General features: G+C 35.3%; 1 protein-coding gene across 2 annotated transcripts in view; it reads right to left on the bottom strand.

Annotated features, from left to right (window-relative positions):
- LOC306887775 (carboxypeptidase Q-like) overlaps positions 1–20,956 on the bottom strand; it is a 43,294-nt gene extending 22,338 nt beyond the window's left edge. Inside the window, exons 1-4 of one of the 2 annotated variants that reach the window (XM_079445791.1) lie at positions 20,895–20,956; positions 19,891–20,341; positions 19,613–19,820; positions 17,996–18,203 (exon numbers count right to left, since the gene is read on the bottom strand). In XM_079445791.1, the coding sequence (XP_079301917.1) occupies positions 17,996–18,203; positions 19,613–19,820; positions 19,891–20,341 (867 nt within the window). In that variant the 5' untranslated portion in view covers positions 20,895–20,956. The other variant, XM_079445790.1, reaches the window with a different exon arrangement.
- Between the last annotated feature and the right edge of the window lie 1,403 nt (positions 20,957–22,359).

A 22,359-nucleotide genomic window follows, 5' to 3' on the forward strand; every position in this document is an offset into this window, starting at 1 on the left:
AATTTTCACGTCACAGTTCAGAGGCGGGCCGGGCATCGGGCCTGTTTTGGGTTTGTCCTTATTTTATATTGTAGACGTCTATTGATTAGTGATGAAAAAAATGGCCGCGCTGGTGAAAACAACACAAGACCGTGCCGTGACTGAGAGCAGCTCGAGGGTGTTTAGTATCCCGCAGCAGCAGCGAGTGCAAGTGACTTCAGCGCAGCGGAATAATTCTGCGTTCAAATGCACACAATAGGCTAAAGCTTGCTGCAAAACCCCAGCAAACATAACCATGAATGTGTCTGCAGGAAATAGTAAGGAGATATAAACTAATATTTTCTGAGTCCGTGTCGCAAGGATGAAGTTGCTGATCCTGACTCGCCGTCTCCTCATTAGACGCGCCTTTAGAGAGAAATGCATCTTTATTGATTATGATTAAGACTGTAATAAAAGTTTTTGTTTTCAATTTTTTTATTTCGTTAAGTAATAATTTAAAGCTTTCTATAGATATATTTATCATGTATGTGAGGCATGTATTCGCTCAGCTTCGGGTTCATTTTTGTGAAGCGCTCCTGTTCAAGACGAGACGGCAGAAAGCGCATCATGTTTGTTTTCTTTGTTTTATAAAAGAACTACCTTTTGTTGGTATTGCGAGTGCACACTAATACAAGTAGACCCTTTACAGGTCTGAATGATGTATTACTCTTACCTTTATCAAAAAAATAAATGACGGCGTAGGCTATTTTAATTTGTTTCCACTGAAAACAATCCAAGTATTTGCGCTGGTGCCTCCATAGCTTCCACTCTCCGCACAAACTGATATATATAGGCTAGCGCACATTATTATTATAGCGCAGGTTTAACGTTTAAACATTGTTATATACTTGAACTGTTTTAGTATAGCTATAGATTTTATTTTAGGCAAGTCGTGATGATATGAGAAGGCTAAATTGATCAAACATAAGCTATGATCAGCTCATGCCGCTGGCCGCTTGGTCGTTACTTTAAAAAACAAAAACTTATAGGCTATTTAACGAACAAAAATGCTCCAAACGTTTTTCTAAATTAACTTAATAAAAAACCAAAACGAAATATAATCATTTTGCCATTAAACACTAAACTGAACTATTTTAATAGCCGAAACAGTAGTATAAACTCTTTTAGGGTTCAGGGCTCGGGTCGGACTCGGGCCGGTAATTCTGATAAGCTGTCGGACGTGGGCCGGGCTAGGGCCTGAGCGTCTCGGGCCAGGGCCGGGCTAGGTCCTAAATTTGAGGCCCGTGCAGGGCTCTACTCAATGTATCATCACAAGCAGCAGGGTTTAATCTGGTTTCTCTCAAAGCCGTGGGTCCCATTGACTGCCATTAAATGACTGACAGACTGCGACGCTTTGAATTAAAAATCTTCGTTTGTGTTCTACTGAAGAAACAAAATCACCTACATCTTGGATGCCCTGGGAGTAAGCAGATAGAACGTTTATTTCAATCACTTTTGATCTATTTAATGCATCCTAGCATAATAAAAGCACAAAAAAATCCTACTGAACCCAGATGTTTTAAATGTCAGTGTGGTAGTGTAACTCTTCTTGATTTCCATGGGAAATCAAATATTTTCCATGTTTAAAATAAATAAAAAAATCAGAGTGACCAAATGTGAATTTGTGCCACGGCTTTAAACAAAAACATTGAATCGATTGCAATAATCATGCAGCTTAATTTTCAGAGAGAAATATTAGTTTAATACAAAGCATAAATAATAGTTTTAGGTATTACTTTTGGAACTTCCGCTTCCAAATCCAATTTTTTCTTCCAAAGAAATTTTAAGTAATTTTTTTTCCCCCTTCAAAACAATAAATGTTACTATTATCTCCTTTTTATTGAAGCCATTCATAAATTGAATCTACCTTTTAAGGTAGCCATTGACAAATATTTGCCATCTGAAGACTGTGGCTAATCCTCTTATTTCACAGATAACACAGGACACATCTAAAGAACATGACTCACTGGCTGTCACCAGCACCCTCATTAGCAGTGATGAGTATTACGCTCCAAAGGTCTATACTGAGGGTTCCCGTCCATCAGCGAGAACGATCAGTATTTTCAGGCATGTCTCTGGCTGTGACCGGAGTGTCATTGCTCGGTGAATTCAGACTGTGAAGAAACACCGGGGCTCAAGGTTCTGTTTGTTCACAGAATAAAGGCCCCCAGCTTGCACAAGCCTTAGTTCTAACTAGGGCAAAGGCTAGAGCAAAGTTTCTCTCCCAAAAACATTGTATCAGTATTTTACTAAATCAGCGCTTTTTAACTAGTTTTGTATCAAAACCCACATCATTTTAAAGTACAGTAAAGACATTTATAGAGTTGCAAAAGATTCCTATTTTAAAAAAATGCTGATCCTCTGAATGTTCAAGAATCACGAAAAAGTATCATGGTTTTGAGAAAAATATGAACTGTTTTCAACATCGATATTAAAAATAAACCTTTTACATTTAAGCATTTGGCAGATTCTTCTATCCAAAGCAACTTAATTGCATTGAAGGTGCACGTTTTATTAGAATGAAACTGATGGAGTGTGGAGAGCAGTATAAACTCTGGTTTCCCCTGTGGAATCCCCCGCATACATCACAGGCCAGAAACAACAAACAGCTGACCCTGAGGTGGTTAAATCCACTCTGGTGTTATCAGAGGATATAAACATCTCAACCTCATTCTGGGACTAAAAGATCAGTTGATGGGCCCAAAACGGAAAGAGGGAAGTGGGATGATGGACAGAGTGAATTAGGAGACAAAAACAACAAGCCAAACCCAAATAAAGAGGAGGAAACTGCAATTGTTCTACTCATTGCTTCATATGAGAATGTTCTGGAAATGAGAAACTAACCGTTACTGGAGAGAAACGTACAGATTTGAGGTTTGTGGAAATACAGTTTGGACGCACTGCGACCTTTGCCGGAATGGACTGGGTCCATTACAGAGACGGGAAATGTTTTGGGAAATGACAGGAGCACATTTTGTGTATCAGTAAATGCTTGACTGGCTCTACTACACTTTCCATAATGGCTATTTTCAGTTTAAACAGCAGTTAAATTTGTGGAAACATAAAAACACCTAAACACTATTACTTTCATTCCATTTTTTTCTAATTGACCAAACTTTTAACTCAACTGAGTCTGCAAACAGTAATCCAAACAAACTTTGATTACCCAGACACCTAGATACATCTGGTTTAGCAAGAAAAAAAAATCCGCAATCAGGGTTTTTTTTTCTTTTTTTCACTGACACTTTTTTTTTTTTTCTCTGATGCAGTTATTTTGCCAATATTTGCTGCAAAATCAATAAATAAATGTTAAATGCTCTATCATTTATTTTTTATATTTGTTATATTAATTATAAACTATAAATTAAAAATGTCAATATTATTATTATTATAAATAATACATTTACAGCTGTAAATACACATAAATACAAAGATCTGTTGCAAAGAAGCAGTTGTAACATTGCATACAGTCCATTTATATTATAAATGCTGTTCTTTGGAACTTTGTGTTCATCAAAGAATCTTCCAAAAAAAATTATCAGTTTGCACAAAAACTTTATGCACAACTTTTATCATAAGAAATGTTGCTTAAGAATTAAATCAGCATATTAGAATGTATTCTGAAGGCTCATGTGACACTGAAGATTGGAGCAATGGCTGCTAAAAATTCAGCTTTGGAATAAATTACATTTTAAAATCCATTAAAACTGAATTTTACTTATAAAATCATTTTTTTTAAAACCTAATATTTCACGATATTACTGTGTACGCTATCAACTAACTTAAGATTTAGTGACAACACAACACGTGCAAGTTCCATCAACTGGCCCGAAACTGTCATCCTTATTATTATGACCTGGATATTACCTAAATCACATTTTGGTGGTTCATTACGATAATCTGAACACAGCTCTCTAATGAATGATAGGAACTATTGAGGCTATGTATCCCCAATTGCGTTTGTGATGCTGTTAAATAACAGGAAACAATCAAGGTTGAGATGCCCATGAACACAGTGTACAGTAGCACATCTACTGTAGTGTTATTCCAGTTCCCCGTCCTTTACTTGCTGGTATGAAGCAGCTATTCTGGGTGCCACAAGGTTTTATCACAGCTCAATGCATTATTTATAAGGCAGAAGCCTGGCCCCTGGAGCAGGAGAAATGAATGGTTATGACAGGGTAAACCCCACAAGATGCCAGCTACTGTGCATTCCAGGCATTAGTTGAGGCCAGATTTTTAAAGTTGTTGATGGCCGACTCTCTGCTGTTTCTGGGAAACAATATGATACGGCACCTAGGACATTTGATTGTTTTTTTTATGACCATGCATTATTTATTTGTCAATAATAGATGTTAAAATACACAACAATTGCCTTTCTGATGGAATATCTACACTTCCGCTCAAAAGTTTGGGATCGGATTTTAATGTTCTGTAAAAATATTTAAAATAAGTTAAATAAGTTTTAATATACTTTAAAATATAATTTATCAAAGCTGAATTTTCAGCATCATTACTCCAGTCTTCAGTGCCCCATGATCCTTCAGAAATCATTCTAATATGCTGATTTATAATCAATGTTGGAGACAGTTGTGCTGCTTCATATTTATTTGGGGACCTGTGATAATTTTTTAGGATTCTCTGATTAATTAAAAGTTAAAAAGAACAGCATTTATTTAAAAAATACATTTTGTGTTACAATATTCAATGCTATTCAAAGGTTTGGGGTCAGTCGATGGGTTAAATGAATAAAAAGTCATAGTAAAGACTTGTATTGTTAGAAAATATTTCTATTTTGAACAAATGCTACTCTTTTTAACTTTGTATTCATCAAAGAAAAAAGTATCACATGTTCCAAAAATCAATATGAAGCAGCACAACAGTTTCAACAATGATAATAAATCAGCATATCAGAATGATTTCTGAAGGATCATGTGACACTGAAGACTGGAGTAATGATGCTGAAAATTCAGTGCTTCATCACAGAAATAAATTATATTTTAAAGTATATTAAAATAGGAAACCAATATTAGAAATTGCAATAAGATTTCACAATATTACAGTTTTTTCTGTATTTTTGATCGAATAAATAAAGCCATGATGAGCAGAAGAGACTCCCTTAAAAAACATTAAAAATCTTACTGATCCCAAACTTTTGAGCGGCAGTGTCGCAGAAACAGCAGAGCAGGAGGTTTCTTTACAATTAAAGAGAAATGAAAATTCTGTTATGTCATTCCAAACCTGTATAATTTAAATTTTTCTGTGGAAGATATTTTGAAAAAAATTATTTTTTTGTCCATACAATGAAAGTTTTTGACCCCACTGACGAGAACAATTCTTCATAATATGCTCTTTTGTGTTCCACGGAAGAAAGAAATTCATACATAGCATGAGGGTGAATAAATAATGCATATGAATTTTCATGTTTGGGTGAACTATCCCTTTAACAAGACAACATTTCAACACAGTGACAATCTGGCCAACGGCAGACTCTTATAAATGGCCTATATATAAACTTTCAATTCCTAACTTACATTCTTCCCACACGCAATTATAGCCCTCACTGCTTCCATATTTATATTTATTTGGCAGTTAATTTTTCTCAAGCAGCTTTAACGGCATACTAAACCACATATACAAGTCATGGTGTAATTTATCTTTTAATATAAAATTAATCTCCATAAAAAAGCTGGTGATGGCTATAATGAACAGATGCTAAACATTCATTGGAGATAATAAATCTGATTCAAAGTTTAAAAAAGGTTCTTTAAGCATTGACTTTTATTCTTTTCACAACATCTAATCTCCATGCCAATGGAATGGGTTTGAAATGCAGCTCCGGTCCTTTTTTAAAAGTAAGAATGGAATTAATTGGATTGATTTAAGTAATAGATTTCATGTTTCATAATGAACCTTGCCCTCGCTTTAAAAGAATCGCATTTAAAGTTTCCTTTCAAAGCTCTTTATGCAATTCAGTGGGGTAGGCCTGCTTTTAGAAGCAGAGCTCAGACGTTTATTCAGACAACTGTGTTTTTCTTCTCAGACTATAGATGATGCTGAGGCTGATGATGATGAGGATGATGAGGATACTTTCCAAGGTTATTTCTGGGGAAATATAAAAGCCATAACCACAGACACCATCTGTTGTATTACAAAGAGATCAAAAGCAGTGGGAGGAAGGAATCAAAAGAAAGAAAAAAAGAAAAACAGAGAAGAGAGACTCATATGGGCATTGCTGGGATTAAGAGAAGACTGAAAGTAGAACAAACACAGTCTGTATTATAATGTCTTCGCTGGTGATCTCGTTTCCTTCGCTCCGGTGGGGTTGAATACATTCTAATTCTGAATGCTACTGACATTCGCAAAGTGGGGAATTCAATTAGGCTTTTTGACATCATGCCTGTCAACTCCATTAGACCGGTCTCTTCATAACAGTTCATATCTTCTGCCCTACTGCTCGTTTTTCAGTTTAGTGACAGCAGTTATATAAGGTAGAACGTCTCACATGAGGTAGTAATGTCAGCCTTTGGCTAGTGGCATAAGGTCAGGTCCACATTGCAGCTTATTTAAGACACCGATATACTTCAAACGAAATCAAAGAACGAACCGATATGACGTCATTTCAAACAAAATCAGGCCGAAATGAAGTTCGTTTTGAGTTCACCAAAGCGAACTTTCTCGGGGAGATCGTTTTGGCTTCCTAAACACCTTTGAGCTACCATTGGTCCATGGCGATTACGCAATCGGTGGGTGTGTTCTGGAGCTCCACCTTCTTTGACACGCAATTTTTTCCCTGTTCGTTTCTCATTCAACAAAGGTCAGGCAGGGGAACAATATCTCCAAGTCACTAGCAAAATAAATACACTGTGTCGAATAGCTGAGCTGCCACAAATATATCCGCACCTGTACGATCGCTCGCAGAGAGACTTTAAAGATTAAGAGAAAGCATTTAATTCCTAGAAAGAAATTGCAACGAAGCTTGGTATCGATGATCCGAAGTTATGCAAAAAGCGAAGTAGAAAAACAGCAGATGCAAGTTTTCCAAAGCCATGAAAAGAATGAAACGAAAGAGTAAAGATATAAGGTAGCAAGTACCAAATACATATGTTTCAAATAAATGTTACGCCATACTGCTGCTGCTGTTCTTTAATAAGCGAATTTAAAAGGTATAATAAATGAAAGAACATACAATAATAAACCTTTGTATTTATCAAATTATGACAACACATTAAATATAAAAACGTGTAAATTTATCCAGTTTAATAAAAGACCTAGATACACCTTCATTTCATCGTTTACATTAATCTACAGCCCACCTCCAGCAGCGCGGGGGTGTTGGAATGTTCGAAAACAGTATACCGTCGCTCAGCCTTTTCAAACTTCTTTTTGACCCTAAACGAAGAATGAAAACGAACTTCGTTTGAAGTATTTTGGGGCCTTTAGTGTGCAAGCTCCACCCATTTAGACAGTAAGAGATAGATTCACCAACATGTAAAACAACCAAATCAAAGTTTGTTTTGTTTTTACGGGATGTTTAAGGTTATGTGTATTTTAAATTGATGTAATATAAAAGACCAGTGGAAACAATTCATTTTAATATATAATAGTGCAACAGTCTCATCTGTATCAGTGGTTGTGCAGAAAATGCCAGAAAAAAAATGAGAGAATATCAGCCTAATCATTACTGATTATTTAATTGTCTTTGGAAGTTGTGTAAAGTCAGCCAATCAGATTTGAAACTGAAAGCTCATTTTTTGAGATATCAACCTCAAATTTGGCACACAACTTGTTTGATTTTCTTACCGTTTTAGAGTAAAACATGTTTTGGAAAATTTATATTTCATATGAAATTTTAAGTATTTTTGAGCTTTTTTGATAATAATAAACAAATATCTATAATTTTCTTTTTTTCACCTCTGCAATAATCTGCCAAGTGTCTTCTTTAAAAAAATGAAAATAAAAAAAAAGAGTCAGAATTTCCAAATTCCAAAAGTCTAAAGTCTGTGGTCCAAAGCATTAAAGATTTCTGAAATTCTATCAATTTTAAAATGTCAATTTCAAGTCTTCAAGTCAATTTCAAATCTATGCTCAAAAAGTGTTTAACATGTAATAAACAGATCGCAACTATTCCATAAATATAATTTTGCACCATGCAATCTCTCATATATTTTACCATCATGCGAGCAGCACCAGAGGGTTAAATATAACCTTAAAATGAATATCCATTTTTCATAGTGTACATTATAAACCCTAAAAACAATGATTTCACAACAATGATGATAACTATAATGATAATAAAGTTTTAATAATTCCAAATACACACCATAACTATAACAATAATGACAGAGAATTCACTTGTACTGTTTATTACTGATTTTAAATTTTAATGTATGAGTTTTAATTCAGTTCAATTCAATTTTAATGTTGGCCATTTATTAGTTATTGACCAGAACATAAAAATGATTTATCAGCTAAGTGGTATTTCAACCAAAATTTTTATATATATTTTAAAATGTCAATAGACTGCAAAAATTATTACTCAAGTATTACTCAAGTTTAATTTGAAAATGAACCATCTCATTTTACCATAGCCCCCCCACTCTTGCTGCTAGATCAGAATGTAAAAGTATATGTTCTCCTGCTTCAGGCAGCCAAGCCATGGACACATTTAATGAACTAGCTGTTTTCTCAGGCCTGTTCCAACTTTGCCACTGTGGGGGAGGATGACACTGGATGTGCAATTACTGCAGACAGGACCAGCTACACCCAGTCCAGCAAAACACGGCAGAGGACAACATTGTGATTGTGACACAGTGCAGTGCAATACAGCACAATGGAATGCTGTGTAATGCATCAACGCCAATTAAAACGGGTCGTGACACGGCGTAACCCCAGGAAACATCCTAAACAACACAACAACACGGTTGCTGGATTGACTGCCTAGCTATAGTGGTACAGGCACAGTGATTCATAAGTATGTGACTGTCAGTTTTTGGCAAGACATTGCAAGTGTGTTGTCATTTAGAATGTACAATTCAGTAACAGCAACGGTGGCTTAGAGACAGGTGAACAGAATCACCAACACTCCATTTATCACAACTTACACAAAAAGAAAAAGACATTGGTTTTGTGAGAGTGCTGTACTGTATGTGGAACTTGACTTTTAAATTGTTTTGAAAAAACTGAGCAGTGCTTTTCCATGTAAAACTTGCCACCGTGACGCTGAAGAGTTGTGGGTGGTTGTCAGGGCATTGCTATGTGGTGGTTAGGGGATTTGTTAGGGTGTCGCTTACTGACCCAAGTAAGTCACTTAGTCCACACAGATGTCTTCTTTCATGTCAAAGTCAACAGAATCACTTGTGCGCACACACACACAAACTGGGGACATTACATAGGTGCAATGGTTTTTATACTGCACGAATGGTATTTTCTAACCCCCTACCCTAATCCTACCCCTAAATGTACCCCTCACACAAAACTTTCTGCATTTTTACATTTTCAAAATACTTCATTCTGTATGATTTATAAGCTGTTTCCCCATGGGGAAACATTTCCCCATGTCCCCACAAGTTCAAAATTTACTAGTAATTTACACACACACACACACACACACACACACAATAACTACAAAATTGCAGGTATTTATGTGGGTCAGTGTCATGTGGTGTAACTATTAAGAAAAAGGAAAATATATATTTTTCTTAAAATATAAAAACAAGTGAGCCTACATGTTAATCATTATTTTCAAAAATGTATTAAATATTTTTTTACTAACACCTACATTAATAATTCATAGCACCACATGACATTTTACAACCTGAACTAACCTTGTCTTGTCATAAAAAAAATCTAATGATCTGACATTTTAAGAGACTTACTGACCTTGACTACAGATTCTCGTGACTACACACAGTCATGAGAATCTGCAGGGGTCTATGATATAATTTCCTGTTCTGTTTTTTGTTTTGTTTTATTTAGTTTTTTCGGCATTACAGCAACATATGACAAATGTTGCAACAAATGCACATTTTGACATACAGTTGTAACACCCTGACAATTTTGACTTTGACCCCCACCCCCTCCAAAAAAATAATCTAAATAAATTTTAGAATCTAAATAGAATTTAATTAATTTATTAATGAATAAAATTAATAGATCTGGAGAAAAAAAAAGTATTTGACTCATGGGCCTAGAGTTAACGGTTTGTTTCTAGATTTGAAAAGTGATCTTTTATACAGGCCGGAACACCTAGGAGTTTTTCTTCATTTAATTGAACACTAAGTACACATGCCTTCTATGAGTCCCAAATGCTGTTAACCTATAACTAGGGAAGCTCATTCATTCTTGGTTAGCTGTCAATTATGTCTTGTCAAATATGACTTACAACACACTTATCCCCTAAGTATCTTGTTAAAGGGCACAATATGATATGTGTATAATGTCAGATGTTTCTCTTTTAGCAATTAATTTTTTTAATGAGAAATCAGCGAGTATAAGCTGCTCATAGTGTGGGCAGCAACACAATGTGTGTCGGAGAGCTTTTTTTAATACCAACTAAAAATGTTTCCCCTGCAGTCAGGCATTAGACAGACACGTGGACACACAACCTGTCACGCTATTGTTATGGCTGCCTTCAATCACAGCGACGCACGCACGCACACATACGCACATGCACGCACACAACACATAAAACACAAAAACTGTAAATTGTATCTTTCAGCCCTCTCTCTCTGTCAAACACACACATACACACACACACACTCAGGGGCCCTAATCAACATCATCAGAGGTCTCCATTTCTGCAGATGGTAGAAATCAAAACTCAACAGGCTGAGTGAAAACACACCAGGTCTGTGACAGACAGGAAGCTTAAACCACCTACACATACTAACATTCACCATAAACAGGTTATATGGCTATAAATAGGTTGGAGGAAACCTAGAACTGATTTATTCAAAAGACACAATGTGTCATTTCTCAAATTTTGAGATTAAATCAAATCACATTTTATTTATAAAGCACAATAAAAACAACAGTGTTGTACAAACCATACTAAAATAGTCATGAAAAATGATTCAACCTTATAAGATAAAAAGACTTATTTATCAGATTTAAATAATATGAGGGAAACCAGGAGACTATTCCACAGTGTGGGCCTAACAATGGAAAAAGCACAGTCACCTCTCAACTTTAGTCTGGATCTTGGAACCATCAACAATCTTTGCTCAGATGAATTCAGAAATCGAACATATGTATATGGATTCAAAAGGTCAGAGAGATGGTTAGGTGCTGATCCGGTTAGAGCTTTAAAAAGTAAAACTTTCAAATCAATTTTGTAACGCACCGGCAGCCAGTGCAAAGGATATCATATAGGGGAGATATGATCAAATTTATGGGTGTCAGTGAGAAGTCTTGCAGCATTTTGACCCATTTGAAGACAACTGATATTAGATTGGCTTATTCCAATATAAAGACAAGTTGAGACCAAACAAATGTATGTATCACTCTCTCAAACTCTGCTAAAGGTAAAAAAAAAAACTACACTACAGCATTTATCTGTTTATCAAATTGGAGTGCAGAATCGAAAATAACTCCCACGATTTTCACAGAAGGTTTAACATAGAAGACCAAATCTCCTAAATCACAATCAGAGCTGTCTGAAGCACCTGAAGGCACAAACACAATAATCTCTGTTTTGCTCTCATTAAGATGTAGAAAAAAAAAAAGTAGGAAATCCATTACTTGATATCAGAAAGACATACAGCTTAGGCCTTTTTTGGCATTGTGCTTCAAGGACAAATAAATTGAAGTCAACATAAAATGAAAATTGACCCTATTTACTTGCTCGGTACACATGCCCGGGCTTATTGTGAATGATTCACTGGTGCATAACATTCTAAAAGAAAAATAAATGCTCACTTTTTACATTCCAAGCAGTGGTGGACGAAGTACACAAATCAAGTACTTGAGTAAAAGTACAGATACGTATTTTTAAATATTACTCCAGCAAAAGTACTAAATTTTTTATGTATTTAAGTAAAAAAGTACTGATAGATTTATTTTGCATTTTTATATAGACTACTTAATTTAATTTTATATTAGCACATATTTTTATAATCCTAGTGCTCAAAATACCTGGGATTAGAAAAATATCATTATATTTTCATAATGATTTTTTTTCTTCAGAAACCTTGTCTGTGGTCCCCAGAGGGCATCACTTCCCACTCTGATAATTACTGTAGTTAACATGTTCTGAACATCACATCCTTTCTTTTTCCCTCAGATGTAATCCATCTAGGTGGTTGAATAAAAATATTTGGACTTTATATCTAAAAATTTCCTCAACTTAATACCAGTAAGCTTGTTAGCTAGACAGTTAGCATCAGCTAACAATATTTACTTATTTTGAGTATGGTTATGAATAAAAATTCACATCTGTCGACTCGGTTAGTTGATCTAAACAATATAAAAATGTATACTGTTGATAAACAATATAAAAACAGACGTCACATAGGGATAAATCCGTAGCATTTTAATAAAACTGATAGCAGCGGGGAATATGAACGTGCATGGGTTATTTTAATGTTTCGTTTTTTGACCTAAAACATAGAGACACTGACATGATCTGTCTTCATTCAAGCATTTCAGTGGGCTTAAATATATCACGTTTTACAGCAGATTTAATTCCCAAACAACTGACGGTTTTGACCTAAATATGATTTTCAGTTACAATAATTAATCCTAAAATTCAACATTAACTTCGAATCGACAACAGCTGCAATCGGATAATTCCAATTCATGAATGAATCGTGTGTTGCATTTAGCGAACCGATTTAACAGGTTTATTGAAAAGAATCAGTTTGTTCGTGAATCAGACACCGCTTCTGTGTCTCGGAGCACGTGATGTATTATAAGGAGTAACGATATGTTTTATGAAATGTAGCGATGTGAAAAGTACGATCTTATGCTTTGGAATGTAGTGAAGTAACAGTAAAAGTTACTCAAAATAAAACTACTCCAGTAAAGTACAGATACTTAAAAAATGTACTTAAGTACAGTAACGAAGTAAAGCTACTTTGTTACTGACCACCACTGATTCCAAGTAATGCCCTTTGGATTAAACCAAGCCCCAGTTAACGTTTTTCTCATTAAATATCCCACTTCACCTAAAAATATGTAGCATTATGAAAATAAATTGTATTTCATATTGACTTCTATGTAAATCACCTACACCATTAAGATTTAAATAATAATAATAACAACAACAATACTACTATTCATTAAGGATGCATTCAATTTATCAGAAGTGAAATTATAACCTTACAACAGATTCAAAAAAATGCTATTCTTTTGATCTTTCTATTGATAAAAAATATCCTCAGAAAAACATTCAAAAAAAGTCCAAACTTTTGAAGAATAGTGTAGACAGTGAACTAATGTTTTTTAAAAGGCCTTTTTGTTGTGGTCACACGAACAATATTCAAGTATATAGAGTTTAAATATAGATTGCACATTTTTTATACTTTTATTTTTGTAAAAATATATACTTGTAGGTTGACTGTCTATCGTGAAGTCATAACATTATTCTCCTGAATAAACAGTTTAACAGAAAATCACTACTGACAGCAAATTTATGACCAGCAGTGTACTTACACTGAATTTCCTGCCATTATATGTCAATTCTACATAAATAAACTGGCTTTATGCTGCTTCTGGTTTTAACAAAAGGAGGAAATTCTTAAGTAAAAGGCCAACTGAAAGGTTATATGATACATAGCGATTGCGCTTGAGCTGTATGCTTGTCAAAAGACATCATGTCATTCTTGCCAAGAATAAAACTCTCAGTACCAACACCATTATCGCTAATGACAGATTATTAGAACACCAATGCAAATCCAATGCCAATTCATTACAGAGTTGAAAACAATGACCGACATTGACCTTGTCACACAAAGTAACCTCAAGCAACTATTGCAACACTAGGGAGAAAAAGATGACTCCTACAAGGAAACAGGAAATGAAGGATGGTAATTGCTCAATACAAAGTGCAACTTAATCCGATTCCTAACTTCATCTTCTTTTATACGTAATCACTAAATTTGGCCAAGTGAGGAAGCTTACAAGATCCACTTCACCACTTAGTTACAGACCTGTTTCCTCATAGTCAGTTATTATTTAATTGAAAAACCAAATGAGGCACTCGAATCCTGTTTAGTCAGCAATCCTACAGCATTCCGTCCTGCTGAGATCATGGAGTTCAGAGGACGAAAGAGGAACAGATCCAGCTTTCTGAGGAGTTGTGTATGTGAATGGAAAGTATAGCACATCTTGTTCTCATTACTTTGAATGAATTTCACAGAAAAGTCACATTTCACTCCTCAATGGTGAGAGGGATTGATGCTTTTAAATTGATGCTTTTATTCGGCACAAATGCATTAAATTGATCAAAAATGACATGCAAGACATGCAATAAATGGTGTTTTTTCTGTTTCTGTTAATAAAAGAATCACACAAAAGACATATTTTATCACAGTTTCCACACTACATTAAGCAGCACAACCATTTTCAACTGTGATAATAATAAGGAAGGGTTCTTGAGCATGAATTCAGTATATTAGAATGATTTCTTAAAGATCGTGTAACACTGGAGCTTTGTCAAGTGGAGAAATTAATGTTTCACAGCATTTCTCTTTTTTCTTAATATGTCTTTGATTTGAAATAAATGCAGACTTGGTGACCATACGAATATAAATAATATATAATAACATTAATAATTGCTATACTGCCATGAAAATATCACTAAAAAGGGTTTTATTTTCCTTAACTAAAATATAATTTAGCGATTCTTTTTTCAGATTAGATTTCAGGGTGAAATACGACCCAGACATGTTCTTGACCAGCTTTGGGAGATTCAACAATTTAACATCAGTTTCTGTCTAAAGCTTCAGTTCCTCAAATTTCATTATTTCTCTCTCTCTCTCTCACGTGGCTGTGGTCATGCATCCGAGTGTGAGGGATAACAGACCACTCGAGCTGAACGCTTCTATTAAAATTTAAGACTGCAGAATGGTTCTTTTTCCCTTCACACTTAATCACACTGAATCTTTCACCACCTCCCACAGAAGACATTAACAGGGAAGAGGGCTGAAAATATAACGCATGGCTGTGGAGCTGACAGGGAGGGCAGCACACTAATAGGAGTAGAAAACTTTCCCTAACAAGTCTCTAATTAGATATAAGCTTGCAGCGGATGCTGGACAGATGCATGATGATCAGTCAAAGGGGCTACAGTGTTAGTTGGGCAGCTGAGAAATCCTCTATACTGTCTATAATTGGGGCTAAGGCTGTAGATACCTTATTCCTCTGACTCCTGACTAACAGATTCCTTTCCATAAATACAAGCATTAAGAAGAAGCAGATCTCTGTAATTGGTTCCCTGATGTCCTGCAGAGCAGCAATGCAAACAAATGTCAGAATGACCACTGTGTGGCTCGTCATAGCTGTTGGGAAGCGGCAGAGGACACCACACAGATTAGTTCTCTTCCAAAACCTAGAGAGCTGCTTCATGGTCTACTGTCTACCTAGACAGCATCCTAACTGAGGTGGAACCTCCCAACTGACTGATTAGGCAGCAGCTCCATGAACTATTTTTACCTATAATTTTTACTATTGAAAGAAATACATCTATAATTGGGATTTCTCTCACTTTGTCCACCATCTTGGATGACTTGGTGTTAAGCTAGAATTTGGCCAAGACAAGGAGCTATATAGGAACAAGGAGCTTAGGAAGCAGAATAATTATGATTCCTATTTTTGGAATGGAGGGCAGCTATAATACATAAAGGAGGTGACTTGTGGCCAAGTATGGTGATCCATACTCGGAATTTGTGCTCTGCATTTAACCCATCCAAGTGCACACACACAGCAGTGAGTAGTGAACACACATACACACACACACACACACCGTGAGCCAATGCTGCAGTGCCTGGGAAGCAGTTGGGAGTTCAGTGCCTTACTCAAGGGTCTCACCTCAGTCGTGGTATTGAGGGTGGAGAGAGCGCTGGTTATTCACTCCCCCCACCTACAATCCCTGCTCGACATGAGACTCGAACCTGCAACCTTTGGGTTACAAGTCAGACTCTCTAACCATTAGGCCACGACTGCCCCTGACATGAGGTAGCTCTCTAGGTTTTGGAAGAGAGCAAATGGAGAATTGAGACAATCGCATTCATCTCAGTCTGACCCTGTATGATCAACCCTACAACATAAATACTGAAGAATTCTTAGGAGTAGTTTGCACAGAACGCATTTTTGCATTCAACTACTTTTTCGTTATTTCTTGCACTATACGGACATGTTTGACTGATGTGTTTGCTTGTCTTTTGCAGTGTCTTGCATATGACACAGCATGTAAAAACAGCTAACATCTTGAATTTTCAATGCAATATGTGTGAATGGCCCCTTAGAATACTTTCTGAAAACATAATAATTCAGTTATTTGATAAACTGCAACCTTTCACCAAAATCCCTAAGTGAAATGGGTCCTGTGCGTAAAATGTGTGTACAAACATTTTCACAGAAAATCTTGATTAATCAATAACTTTCATACAAAAATGTTAATTCAAAATGTAAAAATCTAGTAACAACTGAAAGCAGTACAAAATTATATATTTTGGGTGTCCTTTTAAACATGCTCAGGTTGGATTTTATACAATGTGTGAAAATGTGTGAGGCTCCTGTGCAGATACACACTGGCTAATGGAGGTCTGTATAAAAGGTGTTTGATATAGTTTTTTTTTTTTTGAGAATGGCACACATGGCATTGCTTGAGGATCTTGCTGTGTGTGATCTCAGGTGAGAGCTGAAAGTGTTTGCTGAGAGTGACGAAAGGAAACACTGTGTGAAAAATCCCATATATGTATTCGGTTTGGCCGTGTTTTATGTAGATTACTAACTCAAGGTCACTCATTTAAAAAACTTCATATTCATTACTCTAGGACTAAGTTAAGAACAAATTCATACATGTACAATTGTAGTGAAATAGCCAACAATTTCCCTTGCATATAAATACAAATAATTCTCGCAATTAGAAGACAGTGTTTTCCAGCACAAAGCTAATAACACCAAGGTCACTGGTTTGATTCCTAGGGAACGCAATAACTGAGCCAATGTGTACCTTTGTTTTGAATGCAAAATGAATCAGATCAAAAAGAAGCCTATTTAATTTCTAAACGCATCCTGGTCTTACTGCATGTTATTCATTAGTTCAGGTTATTCCAAAATAAATGAATAAATCCAAAATAAAAAAAATGTTGTCTTCATTATCTTTCTACAAAATAAATAACTCGCTCCACTTTTAAACCAACTTTCGTTTTTGGCTGACAATTGCTAATTGGCTAATGTTAACCAATAGTCAAACAGCTATTTAGGCACTGTTTTTAAAACTGGTTTGGAATTAGCCAGATAAATTCAATTCCTAAATTTTTTTCTCAATAAATATCCCATTTTACCATGAAATGCATTTTATTATGTAAAAGTAAAATGGGCTGAAAATCAGTCTTGAAGAAAAACAAACTGTACAGGCTTACAAGAGTGCACAAGTCAACAGCCAGTTGTAAGGCGTTAGTAATAACTGTAAGGGTATTATCATTAAAGGTCTTTAAAAGCATGGTGTGAAGCCAGTAATTTCCCAATGGGCAAACTGGTGTGAAGCCAATAATTTCCCAATGGTTAAATTCAAGTCCTACATATTTTCCTCACTGAATATCACATTTCACACTGACTTGCATCTTATTATGGAAGTAAAATGGGCTTAAAATGTGATTTCATGTTGACTTTCGGTGACAATTAGTCTTGAAGGAAAACAAGCCGTACTGTATTTGCAAGAGTCAACAGCCAGTTGTAATACTAGCAAGGGTATTATCATTAGGAGTCTTTTGTGAGATCAGTACAACATAGCATAATTAAAATCACCTACCTGTTCAGGATGCTCGCTGCCTGTGATTTCAGCCACAGTATTGAACGAGTCAACATCTGGCAGTGTTTGGGCCCCCATAGACAGACGCAGCACAATCCTCTGGCCTCTGCGGGCCATCCTGGCCATCATCTGGGCATCCTCGACAGTGATGCAGGCAGTGGGGATCTGAGGCACTCCAGGCTGGTACCACTGCCAGCCAGTGTGGGGGCTGAAAACAACACCATGAGTGGGCATATATGCTTTGTGTATAATAAATATTGATACAATATAAATTACTGGTGAAAAGTTCAGAATAATTAATTAGTGTTTTTTTTATGTAATTTAATCCTTTGATGGCAAAGCTGAATTTTCAGCAAGTATCATCAATTTTTAATGGTGCTAAATTTTTAATAATGGTTCTTATTATTATCAATGTTGAAAACAGTTTTTTCTGCTTATTATTTTAGTGGAAACCATGTTCTATTTCTTTTTCACAATTCTTTGATGAATCGAAAGGGAGGGGGAGCATTTATTTACTCAAAACGTTTGAATTATAGTGTATCACATTTTCCACAAAAATATCAACAGCACAATTGGTTTCAACATTCATAATAAGAAGAAAGCCAAAAGCAAATATGTGACCGTACACCACAAAGCCAGTCTTAAGTGTCAATTTTCCGAATTTGCATCTTCTCAAAGCTAAAGAAATAAGCTTTCCATTGATGTATGGTTTGTTGGGATCAGACAATATTTGGCTGAGATACAACTATTTGAAAATCTGGATTCTGACGGTGCAAAAAAAAAAGAAATCTAAATATTGAGAAAATCTCCTTTAAAGTTGTCCAAGTGAAGTTCTTAGCAATGCATATTACTAATCAAAAATGAAGTTTTGATATATTTACAATTTACAAAATATCTTCATGGAACATGATCTTTACTTCATATCCTAATGATTTTTGGCAAAAAAGAAAAATTGATAATTTTGACCCATACAACTTGGCTATTGCTACAAATATACCCCAGCGACTTAAGACTGGTTTTGTGGTCCAGGGTCACATATTATTATGATTTCTGAAGGATCATGTGACACTGATGATTGGAAGAAACGGCTGCTGAAAATTCAGCTTTGCCATCATAGGAATAACTTTAATTTGAAAATAGAAAACTGTATTTTAAACTGTAACTTATTTTAAACTGTAATAATATTTCACAATATTACTGTTTGACTGTATCTTTGATTAAACAAATGGAACCTTGTTGAGCATAAGACGCATTGTTAAAAACGTATTGCAAACTCTTAACTTTTTTTATTATCAATATTTATCAATGCGTTTTTTTTTTTATTATCTACATTTTATTTATTTAGTTAGTTAGTTAATTAATTTGTTCGTTTTAAAAAAATTGTTATCCCAAACTCTTAACTGGTAGTGTTTTTTTATTATTAATATATTTTTAAAATTTTATTTATTTATATGTATTGTGTTTATTTGTTTCTTTATTTATTTTTTTTAGAAACAAGTCATCTCTGGAGTGTCATCATTAAAGACTACTTCTTATTTACTTAATTTAATTTAACAGCCAGTTTTAGTTTAGTTTACAATAGAAGTCCTTTTAAGTCAACAGTGTGATGGTTCTGACCTGTTGATGGAGAATGGAGTTACTGAACGGATTAGTGAAGCCACGGCTCCAACTTTAGCAGCCTCTGAGGCCCCTGAAGCCCGATAGGCTACGGTCTCTCCATAGCTGACAAACGGCTGGTTATACACAACGATTTTGCCTTTAGCCTCACTCGCTCTCTTTTTCAGCTCTTCAAAAGACTCCACCACCATTACCTCTGCCTCTATACCTGCCAGAAGAACATAAGCTGGTTAGATACTTGCATGTAGGTTTTTAAAAGATGAACAGTGACTACTAACCTCCTGGAGGAGTTCCAACACTACTACCAAGCCCAAGTATGGCTAAAGTGTGGTTTCTCGGAAGAAGCATCACCACGCTCTCCTCCCCTCGCACCCAGTGAGGGATCTTCACTTGCTCTAGATGCACATTCTCCAGCCCGTCCCGTGTCAGGGCATTGTACATGTACTTAATGGCCAGGTCTAGGTTCTTAGAGCCACTGACTCTGTTTCCAATAGTGTCAGTGAACTCAGCCAGCCTTTCATAGGAACGGTTCTGAGCCTTTCCATATACTGCTAGGTTTATGATTTGCTGAGCGATGTCAGAGTACTTAGAAACCTCTTTGGATATTTCTGAAAGCGGTTTACTGTCATAACTGTGAGGTCTGGAGTGACACTGTAGACAGTGAAGTATAAGAAGAGTCAGCAGCGCCTGACTAATGGAATTTAGACACCTGCTTTTATTGCCAGTCATCTGAAAAGCACATGACAGGAAGAAAAAAAAAAAAGTCAAACATTTTTTTTTTTTTTTTATTAATATTTGGCATTTATCAATAGAGTAGAATTAGCCCAAATGAGTTAAATACTACTTAAAATCACTTTTAAATATATATAAAATACATTTCTGTTATGCCAGTAATGCAGCTTAGCTGGTCATAAATTATTTCCTGGAACTGTTTTCGACTTTTTCAAGGTTGTTTTTTTCCTGGTCGTTCTTGATATGAAAACATGTTATACATTGAAGCCCAAACATGTAAGCTACTGTCATTAATTCGATCACTTGCTCATGTTGGCACATACAGTATTAATAATAATACAGTAAATTCAAGAACAGCTGGTTTTACGAAATCTAAAAATGCAACAAACTGTTGGCTATTTTGCAAAGGAAATTAGACCACATAACGGCTTATTCTTGGTGTAAGGGAAAATATATTAAAATACCTAAATGCATAATTGAAATAGCTATGTATTAAAATGTATAAATAATATACCGGCATGTTTCACAATTGAAAGCACACTGTACATACCTTGAAAACATTGGGCGCTCATGTGGCTACAGCAAGCGCACTGGTACATTCAGACAGAACGCGTTTAGTATTCAACACGAGCCACCTTTCACAACAACAAAGTTGCAGTTTATATGAAGCAAACAGTTAATAATGTGCCTTATAAAAACACGCGGCGGTTTATAAAATTAACTGTTTACTGACACGTGTTAACCAAGTTGAAAACAGTTTGTTTAATACATAGGAATTTCCATAAGATTTATTATTATAATTATTAGTACAGTGCTCATGCAAAATGTCACATCAAATCATATTTAGGCTATACTGTTCTATATTAAACATATAGCCAAATATTTGAAACTATTTTAGGGCAGTAATAGGCTATGAACTACTGGACTCTTGTGTGTTGCTATCATTATTGAATATGATGTAATAATGTGACTTTCCATGATCATGTGACTTATGCCTTTTCAACATATTAGATTTAGAGTGAATGTGTGCATATTACTTGCAGATACAAATATATTACTTAATAAATTCCTCCTAAATGGTTTGTTTTGACATTACAGCTTGGAAGCCCATGGCAAATTAGTTTTCTGGGCCTTCAAATTTGATGTCACGACTGGGCAAAACAAAAATCAACACATTTATGAATAAAAACATTTGACAAAATTTAGAAGAAAAACTACATGCATGTTTTTCTGCAGTTTGTGGACAGGTGTTGTGACTACTAAGTGTGAGATTCTTTCAGAAACAGCCTTTATGGAAACTTGTGCATTTAATACATTTTCCTGTCAGAGATTTAACATCTACGGACAAATCCCAAAGCAATCTTCATCGGAGGTGTTACATTTCCACCACAGCTTGTGTTTGATGGTCCAAAGAGAGAGTTGAGAGCCACTTGGCATGCATATTGATTCATTAAGTACATATTCATACACACATGGTGACTGAACAGTTGAGAGTAATCTCCAAAGGTCGATGCACAAGAAACGCAATTAAAATACCATGAGAAAATGTTTATTCAGTAGTGTTTTTTTTATGAAATACAATACTGTTTCTGTTTCTGTGACATTACCACTCATCACATTTCTCCAGTTCCAGCTTTTAACATCATTGCGATGCACAAATGTCCTCAAATCCCTGTAGAACTGTTTCAGAACAGCAGGCACTTCAAGGGCTTCTAAAACATTTGTGAATATACATTTTCATAGATTTTTTAACTAACATATTACATATAATATGTAGTATATAAATAATTATATTCTATAAATTATTGTATATTAACATATACAGAGACGTCGTTGACTCTAAATGGTCAGGCCTTTAAAAGAAACAATGGAAATGCACATGAAAAGAGTAAAAATGAGCAGATGTGATTCATGTTATTAATCACCATCACTGTTAACAACACTGTTTGAGTCTTTGGAAGGTCAGAGACATTCAGCAGAATATGCTTGAGTCAGAAACATAGGAGAAATCTTTG

Source organism: Barbus barbus, assembly GCF_936440315.1.
Source record: "Barbus barbus genome assembly, chromosome: 21".
In the NCBI taxonomy this organism is placed as follows: Eukaryota; Metazoa; Chordata; class Actinopteri; order Cypriniformes; family Cyprinidae; genus Barbus; species Barbus barbus.